This window comes from Lepidochelys kempii, chromosome 25 (assembly GCF_965140285.1).
Source record: "Lepidochelys kempii isolate rLepKem1 chromosome 25, rLepKem1.hap1, whole genome shotgun sequence".
Classification (NCBI taxonomy): Eukaryota; Metazoa; Chordata; order Testudines; family Cheloniidae; genus Lepidochelys; species Lepidochelys kempii.
Window position 1 is genome coordinate 15,567,910 of NC_136404.1, and position 15,953 is coordinate 15,583,862.

General features: G+C 52.0%; 2 protein-coding genes across 3 annotated transcripts; one reads left to right on the forward strand and one right to left on the reverse strand.

The window, feature by feature from the left end:
* The first annotated feature begins 392 nt into the window (after nucleotides 1-392).
* RPS15 (ribosomal protein S15) lies at nucleotides 393-5,200 on the forward strand. Its single transcript, XM_073324041.1, has 4 exons — nucleotides 393-495; nucleotides 1,662-1,747; nucleotides 2,766-3,000; nucleotides 5,031-5,200. The coding sequence occupies exons 1-4, from the start codon at nucleotides 493-495 to the stop codon at nucleotides 5,142-5,144; spliced, it is 438 nt and encodes a 145-aa protein (XP_073180142.1). The 5' UTR covers nucleotides 393-492; the 3' UTR covers nucleotides 5,145-5,200.
* Nucleotides 5,201-6,237: 1,037 nt separating this feature from the next.
* LOC140903225 (gap junction beta-2 protein-like) lies at nucleotides 6,238-15,546 on the reverse strand. Of its 2 annotated transcripts, none has more exons than XR_012156188.2 (3): nucleotides 15,466-15,546; nucleotides 12,345-12,637; nucleotides 6,238-10,717 (listed from the first exon to the last, which is right to left on the reverse strand). XR_012156188.2 is itself a non-coding variant. In XM_073324174.2 (3 exons), exons 1-3 carry the CDS (start codon nucleotides 15,477-15,479, stop codon nucleotides 10,053-10,055), a joined length of 792 nt encoding a protein of 263 aa, XP_073180275.1. In that variant the 5' UTR covers nucleotides 15,480-15,546; the 3' UTR covers nucleotides 6,238-10,052. The 2 variants fall into 2 exon arrangements, 1 of the variants encoding a protein (XP_073180275.1); XM_073324174.2 differs by having other exon boundaries at nucleotides 12,525-12,637.
* Nucleotides 15,547-15,953: the final 407 nt, after the last annotated feature.

Here is a 15,953-nt window from a genome sequence, read left to right on the forward strand (position 1 = left end):
GGGCCTGACGATATGTACCCAGAACCACCCGCGACAATGTTTTAGCCCCATCAGGCATTGGGATCTCAACCCAGAATTCCAATGGGCAGCGGAGACTGCGGGAACTGTGGGATAGCTACCCACAGTGCAATGCTCCGGAAGTCGACTCTAGCCTCGGTACTGTGGAAGTGCTCCGCCGAGTTAATGCACTTAATGCACTTAGAGCATTGTCTGTGGGGACACACACACTCGAATATATAAAACCGATTTCTAAAAAACCGACTTCTATAAATTCGACCTTATTCCATAGTGTAGACATACCCTGAGACTCTAACGCCGCTTCTCTCCTCTCCCTGCCCACTTCCCTTTTTTAGCAGCGGCCCCTTTAAATCTCAGTGAGGGCGGAAACGCCGCACTGAAGCCGTAGTGGGCGAGGCTTGCCCCTTGCTGTGCTCTCGCGACATCAGGGGCCGCCCGGACGAGATCAGCCTTTTCCGCAGAGACGCGGCCAAGATGGTGGGTGAGGGTGCCATGGGCCGGGGCCCTTAATCCGGCTCCATCCGCTTCGGGGCCGGCTCGGCCGGGGCTCCGGGCGCCGATACCTTCGGAGGGCGCTGCCCCCTGCCCGCCTGGGGCTGTATGGGCGGGGAACGGGCCCGGCTCTGGCTGCAGCCCGGCTCGGGCCCTGGCGGGGACGGGGACGGGGAGGCACCCGGCTTCTCCGGGGATGGGGCCTGAGCGGAGCGGGCTGGAGAGGAGGGCGGGTGCGTTGTGGGGGGAGGGGGAGCCGGGGAAGGAGTGGGGGCGGGGGTTGTGCATGTGTCTTGGGGGGCTGTTGGAGGTGCTGCGGGTACGTGCGGTGTAGGTGGGTGAGGTTGCGTTGTAGGCGGTGTCGGTGACTCTGGGGGGTTTTGTGTTGAGGGAGAGTTGTGTCTTGGGGAGGGGGGGGTGTTGTGAGATTGTCTGTGTACAATATGTGGGGCTGAGCATGTGTAAGGTGTGCTGGGGCATGACTGGGCACCCGGGGGGTTGTCTGGATGCCGCATGTCGGTGCAGGGGTGTGGGAGGGTGTGTGTGTGTGGGGGGGTGTGTTCTGTGTGGGGTGCTGATGGTGGAGGCCGATGGAACTTGTGTGCCACTCCGGGGAGCTGTGGATTGTTGTAGGGCCAGGCAGGGTGCTGAAGGTGCGTGTGCGGGTCTGTTGTATGTGGAGTGCTGGCACAGGGCTGCGAAGCTTATGGAAGCATGCTGAGCAGGATTGGTTTATGAACCAGGCTAAACTGGTTCCAGATATGTCCAGTAACCAACCTCTTGTAAATATGGATTTGGCCAGTTAAGCCATGTGAATGCTTCACCTTGGGGGGGGGGGGGGTGTTTCATAGCTCTGCGAGATGGAATGTGTGCTCCAAAGTGAAAGGAGCGTTAATATCGATTTCTGTACCAGTGAATCAGTATGAATAATACAGCATTTATATTGGTTCCTCAGAGCACTTTTACCAAGACTAATGAGCTACCATGCATGTGCTCCTCTTCCCCCCCAACACGTAAACGTGGGCAATAACTGGGCTGATAAACATAGGGGAGCAGGGCAGCCAAGGTATCTGGCAGAATGTCACAGCCTGCGTAGATGTCTTTGTAATTTGGAGGCCTAATCTGGTTTTCCTCTGGTTCTCTCCATCCAGGCGGAAGTCGAACAGAAGAAGAAACGGACCTTTAGGAAATTCACCTACAGAGGTGTTGATCTGGATCAGCTCCTCGATATGTCCTAGTAAGAAACTCTTGCTTATTGGCACCCTTCTTCTCCACCCCTCCCCCGCACCAGACCAAGCAATGAGGTTATGTTAAGAGATGAAGGCAGGTCTTGTGGTGAGAGCCCAGGACTGGGAATCAAGATATCTAATTCTATGCGACAGACCCATAGGCCCTGTCTTTGCTGCAGAAGTAGCCAGGCGTAAACAGGATTGTGAAATAGTTTGGGGCCAAGTGTATTATATGACTTCTATTGTCTCATCTAACAATGAGAGTGGGCCATATTCTGAACCAAGAATACATTGGGATTAAGCTGTGGTTCCTTAATTTGGATAGAACAGCTTTTTTGCTATCCACTCAGGCAAAAACCTTTATAACAAGACCATGCCTTCTGTTTAGTTTCCCCATCTATAAAATAAAGATACTATCAGTCTTTCTCCTGGAGACTTAATTAGGGTAAATGCATTCATATTGGTAATGTGACCTGGAATCTTTGAGTACAAAGGACTATCGAAAAGCAACATTTTGTTGTCCGCTACTTTACTTGAGTGTTTTTATAGAAGTAATTTGCTATGTTCATTCGTATTTCTGGTATCCTTAATTTGGACCAAGCATGTGGGAGATGGGGTGGTGTCAAGATGGGGCCACTCCCCCAGCATTCCGTGAGCCCAGAACTGTGTGGGGGAGAAGCCCTAACTCTGAGGGCGCTAGGACCCAGGTGGGGTGCAGCTGCTGAGAGGAGCCATAGACCCCAGCTTGCAGGAAGGGAAGTTGCCAGAGCAGGGACCTCTGGCCATTCAGAAAACTTTCTACAGTTTCTCTGGACTTTCGGCTGCCCTGCATACTAGACTACAGATTTGCTCGCTCCTGAATCTTTCCAAACTGAACAGATGATAATTCTATCCTCCCACAGCTGGCAATAGAACCCAGGAGTCCCTGGCGCCAGGTCCGGTGTTTCACTCCTTTCCTCACTGAATCTAAATATTACATGTGAGCTGACTCTTCTTTAGCTGATCTGGTCCTTTTTGTTATTTCAGTGAGCAGCTGATGCAGCTGTACAGTGCCCGCCAGCGCAGGCGTCTGAACCGCGGCCTGCGGCGTAAGCAGCATTCCCTCCTGAAGCGCCTTCGCAAGGCCAAGAAGGAGGCCCCTCCCATGGAGAAGCCAGAGGTAGTCAAAACTCACCTGCGCGACATGATCATCCTCCCCGAGATGGTGGGCAGCATGGTTGGCGTATACAACGGCAAAACCTTCAACCAGGTGGAAATCAAGGTGAGCCATGCAGGAGCGAAAGGTTTAAATACTGCCTGACAGCAGCAGAAACTTACCAGCATCCTGCTTGCTTAGGCCCCGTCCCTGCTCCTGAAATTTCCTGCGGTGGATTGATTTTGAAAGTGTAAGCCATTTGCCCTTTAATTTGCTTGAACTTCTGTTCCAGTTGGGGCCTTGGCCTGTTCTGCCTCTTGGAGGAGAGTCTTTGTGTATGACGCTTTAACACCAGTGAAAGACAGACTGTTGTGGGAGCTTTTTGTTTTTTTTAAAAAAAACCCAAACTTTGTTGTCATTCTCTATTTTCTTTTGAGAAGGTGGTGTCTGACTTTGGGGAATGTGCTACATACAAGGCTTTTTCTTCTTAGCTTGTTAAGACCTAGGCTGAAGCTTTGCAAGAGGTTCCTTGCCCTTCTGGTAATTCAGTGAATGAATCAGTTGTGCATAGTGCTGCGGTGTACGAGAGAAGTAACTGGGGGAAGGATCTGTCAGCAGTGCAACAAAAAGCTTGCTCTTAACTTGGCTAAGCTAAGGAGATTAAGAACATGTTGCTTCTTGCAATGTAGACAGACCCTTTGCGGCAGTCCTGTACCCCCTCACTCCTACACTCACCTGCCTGGTGGTGGCAGGGCAAGAGCTCAGTTACAGAGCCACAGTGTGTCTTGCTGTATCGAGAAGTCCAACTTGCAAATCTAACTGGAAATGAAGTAGCCAGCAGGTGCAGTGTGGTGCGATCTGAGGTTACGAGGAAGGATTAAACAACTGACCAACGTTTTCTTTGCCTGCTTCGTTTGTGGTTGAAATCTAACCTGCAAACCTGCGGAAGGCTGAGGGTAGATCGACCTGTTTGGGCTCTCTGGTTGGGGGAATGTTTGAGTTGTACACTTGGGGGGGTGATTTTTTTTTTAAAGGCACAGGTGGCAGTTAGATGTGAAATGGGAGTGAGACACCTGGGATACTAACTCATAATGGCCACTTGTGCCTTTGAACATCTCCGTCTTTGGCTGTCTATCAGTGTGGATTGCTGTAGCTAATTGCAGTGGCCTAAGCAACGCCCAAGCCACATTTACAGTAGACGTTCCTTACCACTGTAGTTATATTGGTAAGTGTTCCTAGCAGGGACGCAGCTATTGCCAGCAAAACTGCGCTTTTATTGACCGCTTAGCCCACCCCAAACAAAACAAGCATGGCCGGTGTAAGTGCATGTGCATTAGTGCTATCTGTCAGGGATCACACCTTTTCACACCCCTGACGGACACAGCTGTGTCAACAGACGTCTGTAGTGTAGAAATAGTCTTGTCTGCCAGGGCGGTGGGAGTGCTGTCTGGGTAGGGGGAAGGAGAGGCGTTTTTGAATGTGAGGAAGAGGAGGATTTGCAGCTGTGGCTAGGGCTGGCTGAATATTAAAAGAAAAAAATTCCCTCTGGTGTTTTACCCCCGTTTATTCAATTTCTGTCAGCGTTCACCTACGGGTAGGTTTCTGTGAGCACAGAGGCTTGTGAATGTTTCTCTTTCTCTCACGCGCGCACGCGCACACCAGAAACATTTGTGCAGCTGTCTCTACAGCATTGTTGATTTGGGAGCCCTCAGCCAGGGAGAAGGAGCAATACTGTGCCACTGGGTGCCTAGTTGCAGGGAAGTGGCCAGGTGTGACTTGTGCTTGCTCAAAACAATAGTAGCAGTGAACTCTGGAGCAGTCTGAAGGCTGAAACGTTCACATTGTTGTTCAATGAAAGATCAGTCAGTCCGCCTGGATAATTTGGGCACAGAAAGAGGGCTACATTAATTGAATTGGCTACAAATGGCATGTCCATCTCTGCCTGCACCAAGCACCTGATAGATGTGGGTGGAGGTATTGCATTTTTAAAGAGTAGTTCTAAACAGTCATCGTAGAGCTCTGAGCCATGAAATCCAACTTGTCTTCGGATGCTCTTCAAGGTCTTTGCAGGGTACTCTCCTGTTTTAGGCTCTCAGCTGCTTGTCACATCAGATCAGTCGTGTTTCTGAATAGTCACCCTGTCTTTTCTCTTGCAGCCCGAGATGATTGGCCACTACCTGGGTGAGTTTTCCATCACTTACAAGCCAGTGAAACACGGCAGACCTGGTATCGGTGCCACCCACTCATCTAGGTTCATTCCTCTGAAGTAAATGATGCTTCGGGAAAATGTTTTCTATATGTAAATAAAGAAAATGCTCCTGCCCGACACTGTCTCTGGTCCCTCTCTGGGTAGGGTCTTGAAAATTTCCCTTCCATTTGGGCTGAAGCTAAATGCCACTAGGAGTTTGTGTGTAGGCCTGGGGATTCTGTAGAGAATCTGAGTCCATGTGTCTGCATAAGCTCACTGAAAATGCTTTGTGGTGTGCAACCGGGGACAAGTCAGGTGGAGTATCCCTTCCTGGCGCTGGAAGGGATACTCCACGTGTCTTGTCCCCAGCTGCACAGCTTGTTGGTCAAGGAATGCCATCTCTGGTGGTGGGTGGGAGGGGGAATGGGCTTGTGCCCTAATAAGCCTCTTTGCGGGTCTGATAAGAATTTTTTCAGTGTTTCTTCTTTTTTATTTTTAACACGAGAAATTCCAATGCGGTCGAGCCCGGGGAGACTGACTTAAAAATGGGTGAAATGACATCACAACTGCTAAATGTGAAAGTTGAAATGTAGGGGGAAGATGTCTTACGCAGACTGTTCTAGAACTTTTACTGATTCCAGTCACCATTTGGAGTAGCGATGTCCCTGATAAGATTCGAGACCCTCTCGTCAATGAAGGGATGAGAGCTCATTATAAACAACCCATATTCTCCTGCAAGACTAGAATTGACTGTCTTGGTACTTAAAAAGCACGAGTAAAATCCTTTCACACCTCTTTATGGTATGATGGGGATGGGGGGCAGGCTATGTACCCAGTCTTCTGGAATCTTGCATGGTCACCTTTTAAGTATATATTGAATATAAAAGGGAGGCAGAGATCAGGTTTATTGGCTGGTAGATGTTCTAGTCTGAGGAATGCACTCTGGATTCTTCGATGTCAATATCCTCTTCCTCTAAAAATTGTTAGTAGGGTATCGCTGCCTCTTTGAAAGCTATTGAGTGTTTTTTGGTTTGGTGTCCCAAGTATGTTCCCCTCCTGTGCACAGCTGCTTTCTGTCCTAGGGCCTTTCTTGTTACTTCCATGAAGATGCTGATAGAGTAAACAAATGTGGTGATTACCCTGAACATCTGAAGGATGTAAGAATCTGGCTGACAGAAAAGGATGAAAATAATTTTTTTCCAAGCTTCCATGACTTCCCAAAAACATTTAATATATCACAATAAACCCTTTAGGCCAATGATGCATCCCAGTGTGCAGAAAAATCTCATCTGGCATAATCTCTGGGTAAATGCTAGAGAACAACACTGAAGATGGACTAGAAATGTGAATGCATCTTTTCCTTACATGGTCTGCCATGGGAAATCCCGTGCTGATTTCAGTAATTGTACCCTTGAGAGGTCCTGAATCCTTTCCCACTAAAAACAAACACCTGTATGGAAACTAATCAGAGTGGTTTCAGTATTGGGTGTGTGTAAAAATCAGAAAGAAAAACAACATTGAACAAATGAAACCCTAATGGGACTTGTCTAAAATACCATGTCCTAAGCATGCTTCCCTACAGCTGCATTGCTTTCTGTAGCACAATCTGAAAAGTAATTGATACTCCATGGAAACAGGATTTTACTAAAGGTTCCCGATGGCAGAAACATGGTTATAAAAGGGCTTGTGTATTCAGACCCTGGTTCTCCAGTCTTCAGTCCTTCTGACACAGCTCTAGTCTCATCAGTTTTTCCTTCTCTTATCTAGTAATATTAAGGTCAAACAGAAGTCCACGTGGTTTGCCATGGCTGTTTGTTCTAGGGTCTAATCCCAAGTGGGTTCAACAGATTCCCCTCTGCGTGTGGCAGCAGGTGTATGAAACGTCAGTCAATGACCCAAACAAACGGTAGCCCTTTTCCTTGTTCTGCAAGCCACTGGGTAGTTCTGGTGTCCCTCCATTCCCTCAGACTGAAATGCAGAGTTTTGGGAGCTTCCTCTAATTATGCCTCATGGAAAACATGTTTTAAAACACAGGGGTTGGAGCAACCTGGCTCCTTTTCTTCTTCCAACTACTGAGGTCTCCCTTTGGCCTGTGCTTTTATAATCTTGCAAGCTAAGTGAGGTCAGGCTTGGATACCTCTCGCACACTACAGGTAGAGGCGGTTGGGATGAATCCTGGGCGGTAGGGAGAATAACTCCTCTAACTCTAGTGTGCCTAGGATGAAGCTCTGACTGTTCTATAAGCCCTATAACTGAGGCTGGTAATGCCACTTTCCCAGCCACGTTTAACGGCTGCCATGTTTCTCCCCAAAGGTCCCTGCACTCCAGTGGTAGGTTGATTTGTAAACTAGCCTGGAGCATTTGGGGCTGAAAGATGCTACACAGTGGTCTCGCATCAATTGCTGTCCATTCGGTTCCCCATGCAGGGGCTTGGTAATGAACATAGCAAATTCGGCTCAGGTCAACCAGAACCAGAATGGTAACTACTCTGATGGCTGTTTGATGGCCCGTGTGAAAAATACAGGTGGGTCTCGTTCCATTTCCTATTGGACATGCGTCCACAATATCACCATCTTTGTAGTTTCAGCAGAGAAGTCGGGGGAATTGGACACCCTCAAAAAGATGGTCTTTCTACAGCCAGGCCAAGAGATTTATTTGTATTACTGTAGCCCCTAGGAGCCTTACTTCTGGAGCAGGACCCTACTGTGCCAGGTGCGGTACAGACATAGGACAAAAAGCTGGCCCATGCCCCAAGGAGTCTACAGTTAAATATGACAAGATACAGACAGGTGTGTTAGTGGGAAGCTCATATCGCTGTTCTCTGTGCTGTACCTGTTTCCGGCTTGGCCTCGATCTACCAATCTAGGACCTTTCACCAATGCTAGATTTACCTCCCCCACCAAAACAACTGCTGCAGCCTTGTTGCCCGGCCCGGCGCCCGCGGTGAATACATCATGGCTGCCCTGCATTTACTTGCTCTTTGTTGGCGCTAGCATCTGGTGGAACGTACGATGGGGGCGTCAGGTCAGTTAGCAGCGGGGTTCAAAAGGGGATCTTTGTGGCTGGTTCTAAAAAGCCTTTTCATGCTCTACCGGCTTTGTTCTCTTTGGAGTAGCCTAGCTTCAGAAAGGGGCTTTGCACCCTCCCCTTGTCCCTGAATGACTGCCTGTCCAGGAGCTTAAATAATAACCCAGGACTTGGATGGCTTTGGAAAGGAGAGAACTGCGTTGCCTGGTGTCGGAATGTCCTTTGTGCACCAAACCTAATCTCCATGTGAATGGCCGGGGACAGGCATTCACTGCTAAGATGTAGCTCTTGCATCCGTTGCACCCGTTTGTTTTCCAGGTACCCCAGCAATGGTCTGAGTAAAGAACGCAGCTCTCTTAACCCACGAGGAGCATCAGCGCCAAAGAAGTTGTACTGCGCCATCCTGCATGATAATGAGACGCCGGGGATGGCACAGCAAAGTGGCTGGCGCGTGGGGCAGTGGGATCCCCGAAGGGGAAGAGCAGTTCCCTGTGCCCGGTGTGTTTGCCTGCTACTCTTAACACCATTTTCTGCTTCATCCAGCAGAACCGTGTGGCCAGGTGTTTTACGCTCTATAGATCACGCCGGTGCATTGCCTCTGGGAGGCATGAGCATACGTGGCCGTTACCATGGCTCCAGAAACTGTCTGGAAGACTGATGTTTGCCCAGGCTGTTGTAAAACCGCATGACCTCCAGGCTACCCCGCCTGAGAGCCAGAAGGATATTTGCAGGCCAGGCTGGCTTGCAGCCGGGTAATGTTTTTTGGCCAGCAGATGTCACTGTGAGATTATTCCCATTTGGTCAATATTTCTGGAGATCATGTGAAATTTGCTTACTGCCTCTTTCTCTTTGACCAGTGATCAGAGAGGATTTGCATTGCAAAATCCTTCCTCTGAAGCAGCAGTATGGGTTTGGCTGCTGGGGTCAGAGCTTTTAGCCCTTCCTGAGATGAAGAGTCTAAATCAGATGCACGACTCTCAGCTAGAATTTGGATGCACAACTTGAAATTCCCTAGCAGCTTTTTAGGTTCATTTGGCTCTTCTCTATTGTCTTTTCTCAACGCACTTTCGAACACACCTGGCTTTTAAATGTAGCAGCCGGAGAAGCCATCCACATCCAGCTCCTGCCAGTGCAGGGTGGCTCTCCAGGGAGGAAGGCTGGTTTGGGGTTAAGGCGTGGGCCTGGGCCTTCTTGGCTCTGCTACAGGCTTCTTGGGTGATCTTGGTCAAATCATTGCACTTACCCTGCACCTCCACTCTCTAAGATGAGGCTAATATTTCCATGCGCTGTAGAGGGGTGGTGAGGATAAATGCTAATGGAGGCCTGCTGATGTGGGCCATGTGAGTAGATAAACAGAGCTTTGTCTACTCCAACTCTAAATGTCTTTAACCACGAGCCCTTTCTCAGTTCCCTTTGGGAGATTATTTCACACAATCAGCTCTGCCCTTTAGCAAATGTTTCCAGTTATCCGGCTTAAATTCCCCCATCTAAATGTCACCCTATTAGCTGTATCATGGTAGCACCCAGGGGCCCTCGATACGGCGCCAGGCCCCATCGTGCTAGGTGCTGTATAAACAGCACAAAGAAACAGTTCTTGTCCCAAAGAGCTGCCATCCTTTGTTACGTAAGGGTCTGATCTTCTGTTGGGGATCATTTCGGAGTCGCTTAAATTGTCACTCTTGTGTGAGATCGATGGTGCAATGACAAAACCCATGACCCTTACTCCTATATACACCCCCTCCACCACCATCCTCATTCTCCCTCTGGGGTGATTATGCAACTCGCCCTCACACAGAGTGTGCCTTTGTCCCCTGCTAGCGGCTGGATAATAGCCTAGTGGTGCTATCAGCTGGAGGAGTTACTCCTTTAGCTCAAGTAATAGTGGCTCCTCCTTGTTAGCACTGCAAGTCATGGGCTCAACCCTTGCTGGTGACCCAGAGGAGTCACCGTGACACCTGGCCAGTTACACGCATGGTTTCCTGGCTGTGCTTTTTCGTGGAGCTTTTCCAGAAGCCTCCTGGAAGATCTGAACGGCGGCGTGCTGCATCCCCAGCAGGCTGAACAGGAGACAAGCCCAGGAGGAGCCGGCCATGAAGTGGTTAAAGATGTCCTTCTCCCTGGCATTCAGAATGGCACAGGTCACGGCTGGCGGGCAGGCAGAGGGAGGGCATTGCACTAGCGCGGGGAAGTGGCTGTAAAGTATGTGGAACGTCACCAGGAAGATGCCTTCTAGGACAGCCTTGGCCAAGAGACTTCCCAAGAGCAGCCAGAGCCGCTGCTGCTCACCCCGGGGCTTGGGCTGCAGCCAGCTGCCCTTGGCCTCGCCGTGTGGGCGGAAGTGCCAGGAGCTGGCCAGAGCATGGCTGAAGATCACCACCAGCAGCAGGGCAAACAGGCTGCAGGGCGAGATGGGGAAGGCGGCGTCGAAGCAGGTGCGGCGGCAGCTCTCCGCGCTGGCGTTGCAGGGCCAAGTCTCCCACCTCGTCCCGCCACAGGGTCCCGGCTCCAACCGCCATGGCACCCAGCTGCAGCGTGAAGACCCCGACCAAGCCAGCCCCACGCAGCTGGGGGGGTGTGCCTGCTGGTGCCGCTCCACGGGCTCGCGACGGTGTCCAACCCCATGGCAGCCTGTGGGCGGAGGAGGAGAGATGTAGGTGGGTCGTGCAGAGGAATATACACGGTACGTGGCCTTTAGGGAGCACGGGGAGGGGAGAAATGGGCCAGAACCCTCTGGATGACATTAGAGATCAGCCCAGTCGGAGTCTTAGAAATACTGTCTCATGGATAGAAAGGGTGTTCGAAAGGAAGGCCAGGCGAGTGATTAAGGCGCGGGCGTGGTCACTGGGGGACCTGGCTCTGTCACTGACCTGCTGGATGACCTTGGGCAAGTCACTTCCCTACTCTGTGCCTCAGTTTCCCGTCCCACCCTTTGTCTATCTGGTGTGTTTAGATTGCTAGCTCTGTGAGGCAGGGCCAGTCTCACTGTGTCAATGCAGCATGATGGGGCCCAGCTCCTAGGCTCGGATCGTACATTTAGGACACGTACCCTGTCTGGGTGCATGCCCTTGGGGGAGGGATAGCTCAGTGGTTTGATCATTGGCCTCCTAAACCCAGGGTTGTGAGATCAATCCTTGAGGGGGCTATTTAAGGATCAGGCAAAAATTGGGGATTGGTCCTGCTTTGAGCAGGGGGTTCAACTAGGTGATCTCCTGAGGTCCCTTCCAACCCTGATATTCTATGATTCTACCAGAGAGGACTTCACTGCCACAGACAGCCAGGTAACGAGCTGCTCCGGCTGGAAGGATCAGGTCTTTGAGGCTCAGAAGGAGCAGCTCAGAGCTGCTCAGCATTAGCCGGGATGAAGGAGCTGGCAGAATGTGGGCTGGGCCTCTGAGCAGGGATGGTGGGAGCAGTCTGCCTGCTTCCCTAGGGGGAGAGTGTCCCAAAGTGGGAATATTTTGTAATGGTTTTGAGCCCTGTTTGTGCCTCAGTTTCCCCATGTGCTGCATTGTTACCCAGTGGGGATGGAAAAGGACTGTTTGCTTTCGGGGCAGGCAAAGAGACTTAGGTATGGGTGTTGCCTGGTTGTCTGGGCCTTAGTCTCCAATAAATGGAGCATCTGAGAAGACAGTGGTGAATCCAGTCGCCAGGACATTGGAACCTAGCAACCAACAACCCCGAGGGATATGGACTTCCCGTCGCTCCTCAGGGCAGATGAACAATTCCCCCAGCTCGAGATCAAAGGACTGGAGAGGGTGAGGTGTGGAGGTAAGAGTTGGCTGCTGGAAGGAGTCAGGGCTCTCTCAAAGGAGGTCAGACAGAAAGACAGACAGAGCCTGAACCAAGGGGTTCCCTACAGCATCCTGGGCTCTGGGCTAACCAGAATGGGCTCTGCTTTACCCTTCAGTTCTCTAGCCTACCCAAAGAACTTCCTAGGGTTCCAGTTAATGGAGGAACTGGACTCTCCCAGCGCCGTGTGGGTGTCACTGTAAACACTGGGCGAGGTGTGTTAATCCCTGCAGACAGGAAAGTCTCCCTCAGGGGACTCGCTGAATGGAGCTCACGGTGTGAACCAGGCCCAGAGGTCCAGCTGCCTGGCTTCCCCGGGATGCAGAGTGAGACGCCCTAGGGGGGTCTGGCGCATTGAAGGGGCTCCTCTTAGAGACAGTGCCAAGGCTGGGTCTATAGCACCGATCCTGTGGAGCCGAGAGACAGAGCCTCTGCCTGCCTGACCCATGTCAGTCCTGGGACAGACCTGACCATGGCACGGAGGCTGCACCGGCCTTTGGCTAGATGATCTCTTCCAGGCGGTGGATGAAGATCAGGTATTGTCTCTGGTGCTACGTTGTTTGATCTGTCGATACCACCGATGGCGAGGTGCTGGAAACTCACTCGCAAACCCTAGTGCGGATAGATGGGGGCTGCATGTTCCTACCTCCCTGAGACCCGACAGAGGGAAGACTCTGGGTGATTTGCTTTTCTGCCTCAAAGCCTGTCTCACGTGGCATCTGCAGGGCTCCAACTTCTCTTCCCTCCTGGAGGAGTAACCTGAGGCACAGAGAGGGGAAATGGCACTCATTTACCCAGCTTGTCATTGATAGGGAGTCCTGGATCCCAGCCCCGTCTATTCTAGCCCCTAGACCCAATGCCCCTCCCAGAGCTGGCAAGAGAACCCAGGAGTCCTGACTTCCAGCCCCCTATTCTGAGCCACTAGTCCTAATTACCAGAGGAGGACGCAGCACCCAGGAGGCCTGTTTCCCATTCCTTGCTCCCTTGCTACGGCGAGGTTCCAAGGAATGGTTCAGGGGGCACCGGGGTGACCTTGCCCCTTGCAGCTTTGGAGGAGAGCTCTCCTCCTCCTGTGTCTCTGGGCCCTTCCTGCAGACCAACCTGCCTGTTCCCCGGTGGGTTCTTTAACAGGCTCGTTGGAGGCTGTCACGTGACAATGATTTCTGCTGGCCCATTAAAGCAGGGACCCTGGTGGAGCTTCCACCTGCCCCCCACCCCCGGTCAGTGATGGGAGGGGAAGCTGCTGTTCTTCTTGCATCTCTGCATCAGTTTGTCAGGATTTCATGCCTCGTGGTCCTGATCAGAGCCCCAGGGGCCTTTCCCTGTATTCAGAGCTACGGCTCCATCACTCTCTAAACTTGGCACAGTGCAGGGCCTGGCCCTCACCCGCTGAGCTGCTCTGGTAAGCCTCATGCTGGCCATCTTGATTGGCTGAGATTGTACCAGGCCTGGCTAGTGGGAGGATGGCTATTGCTGGTCCTGTGGCCTGGGAGCTAGGAGACCTGGGTTCTATTCCTGCCACTGACCTGCTGGCTGACTGTAGGCAAGTCCCTGCCCTTCCCTGTGCCCCAGTTTCCTCTCCTGCCCCTTTGTATATTTAGACTGGGAGCTCTTTGGGGCAGGAATGGTTTCATTCCATCTGTGCAGCGCCTGACACAATGGGGCCCTGATCTCAGCTGGGACTTCAAATTGTCATCTTAGTTATTAAGACAGTTGAAATCAGACAAAGAGAAATGGGTGGACGGGGCGGGGGGGAGAAGGCTACCCCTGTGGAAAGCTGACAGCTGATCCTTGGGAGGGGGAGGAGGGGCTTTAACTAGGGAGCCAATTAGTCAAAGTCATCATCAGTCTCTGCGCAGGAGTGGCCCAGGCATGGAATACTTTGTACTTGAGGAGTGAGGGGCAATGGGGTGGGTTTGGACTGTGGGGCAGCAGCAGAGCTGAGGGTGGGGATCCCAGAGCAGGACTAGCAGGGGGGCTGCAGTTCAGGGCGTTGACAGAGCTGTGTACGGGAAAGCCCAGGACTGGAATAGCCGGGGGAGGGGTGGCGGGGGGGGGCAGTGGGTGCCAGGAGCGAGGAGCAGGGGCTGAAGAAAGCGTGTGCAGTCGGTGGCCAGCGCGCTCAGCCCCGGCCGCTCGGAGGCAAAGGAGATTAATGTGGCCGGAGCCGGCGGCTGCGGAGTCCAGGCAGGGCACATGCCTCCGTTCAATGCTATTGAGCCCCTTGGGGTCTGGCTGGAGCTGCTCTTGGAGGCTGGGGCTGGGGCTGGGGCGGGGCAGAGAGAGGAAACCTCCCAGATCGTGGGTAAAATGCCCTGACATGGAGACGAGCTGCAGAGAAGGGGGCAGATTATGGCCAGCCCTGCCTCGCTGCACAAGGGGAAGAGAGAGGAGAGGCAAGAGCGGTGCCGGATTCTCAGCTGAGCCCCTTCTGGCCTCCCCCTGCAGCCTGTGGCTGAACTTTTCCAAAGTGCTCGCTAGTTGGGTGCCTCCGTTTTGGGGGGGCCCAGCCCTCATGAGACACCTTCAAAGAGGTGTCATTTTTTTTTTCCTTCCAGGAAGCGTCTAGCTCTCTCCCTCTGGAAATCAAGCCCTTTCTGGGGTCTTGAGTGGGGTGCCCAGACTCACTTTTTAGAAAATGGTGACTGTTGGATTGACCCCTAATCAGATCCCTTCCTCTCTCACTAACCCCAACCAAAAATAATGATCCAGACCCTCAAAATCCTGAGACTGGTTTAGAAATCAGGAGATTTAAAATAACACGTGGGCTCTTTTCCCTGTCTCCCGGTTTCTCAGCCTTTAGCCTCCCCGCAAGTCAGATTTTCATGCTCTTCTCTGCAACCAGAAGGGCCTGACACAGTCATACAGGCTCAGACCAAGGGTCCATCTAGCCAGGGTCCTGTCTTCTGACAGTGGCCGGTGCCAGGTGCCCCAGAGGGAATGAACAGAACAGGGAATCATCCAGTGATCCATCCCGTCGCTCATTCCCAGCTTCCGGCAAAGAGAGGCTAGGGACACCATCCCTGCCCATCCTGGCTAATAGCCATTGATGGGCCTATCCTCCATGAACGTATCTAGTTCTTTTTAGAATCCCGGTGTAAGTTTGGCCTTCACAACAACCCCTGGCAAGGAGTTCCAAAGGTTGACTGCACGCTGTGTGACGGAAATACTTCCTTTCGTTTGTTTTAAACCTGCTGCCTATTCATTTCATTGGGTGACCCCTGGTTCCTGTGTTATGAGAAGGGGTAAATAGCACTTCCTGATTCACTGTCTTCACCAGTCAAGATTTTATAGACCTCTAGCCTATCCTCCCTCAGTCGTCTCTTTTTCACTTAATCATGTGGACCAAAGTGCTGGGGCTTCAAGAAAAGTGTGAGATGCCATGAGAGACAGCAGTGCTGCCTTCCTCTTTCACAAAATAACAGGCCAGATCCTCCCTGGGGGTACATTAGCCTAATTTGGAAGGCAATGGGAGCGACCCCGGTTTACACCTGTTGGGGACGTGGCCAGTTAGTTACTGTCCAGGGGCAGGGCAGGGCAGAAGTGGGAAAACTAAGGAGGAGGATCCAACCCAGCTTCCCCTTTACCTGGGAGTTTGCATCAAGGTCGTTAGGGTTTGTTCAGTGAAATCTCCTGGAGTTGCATGGTCCTTTCCTGCGGCACCGTTCTCAACCCTTCTCCTCCCAGGAACTGAGGACACCAGGAAATGCCCAGGGACCTCTCCCGCTGCTGCTTTGTTTTGCTGTAAATAGCGGGGGGTGGAGTAGCATGCAAGGTGCAGGCGTGTTCATGGCTCGGGCTGGTTTGGAGCAGCCAGGACTGGGCAAGAGGCTAGAACAGAACTGACCGGGAGCCCTCAGGAGGGGAAGGGAGCAGGATGTGATTGCACAGGCAGGGAGGCTGCAAGGTCATTCGATTCACCTCTGTACTGCTGGCACACGAGAGGTGTAAGCACGGGGAGAGTGGCCTGATTTTAAACGTAGACCCTGTTCTGTGCCACCGTTAGGGCAGGGGTGGGGGTCTTTGCCGAGAACTGCTCTGAAGTCTTAGGTACGATTTCTATGCTCCAGGGCAC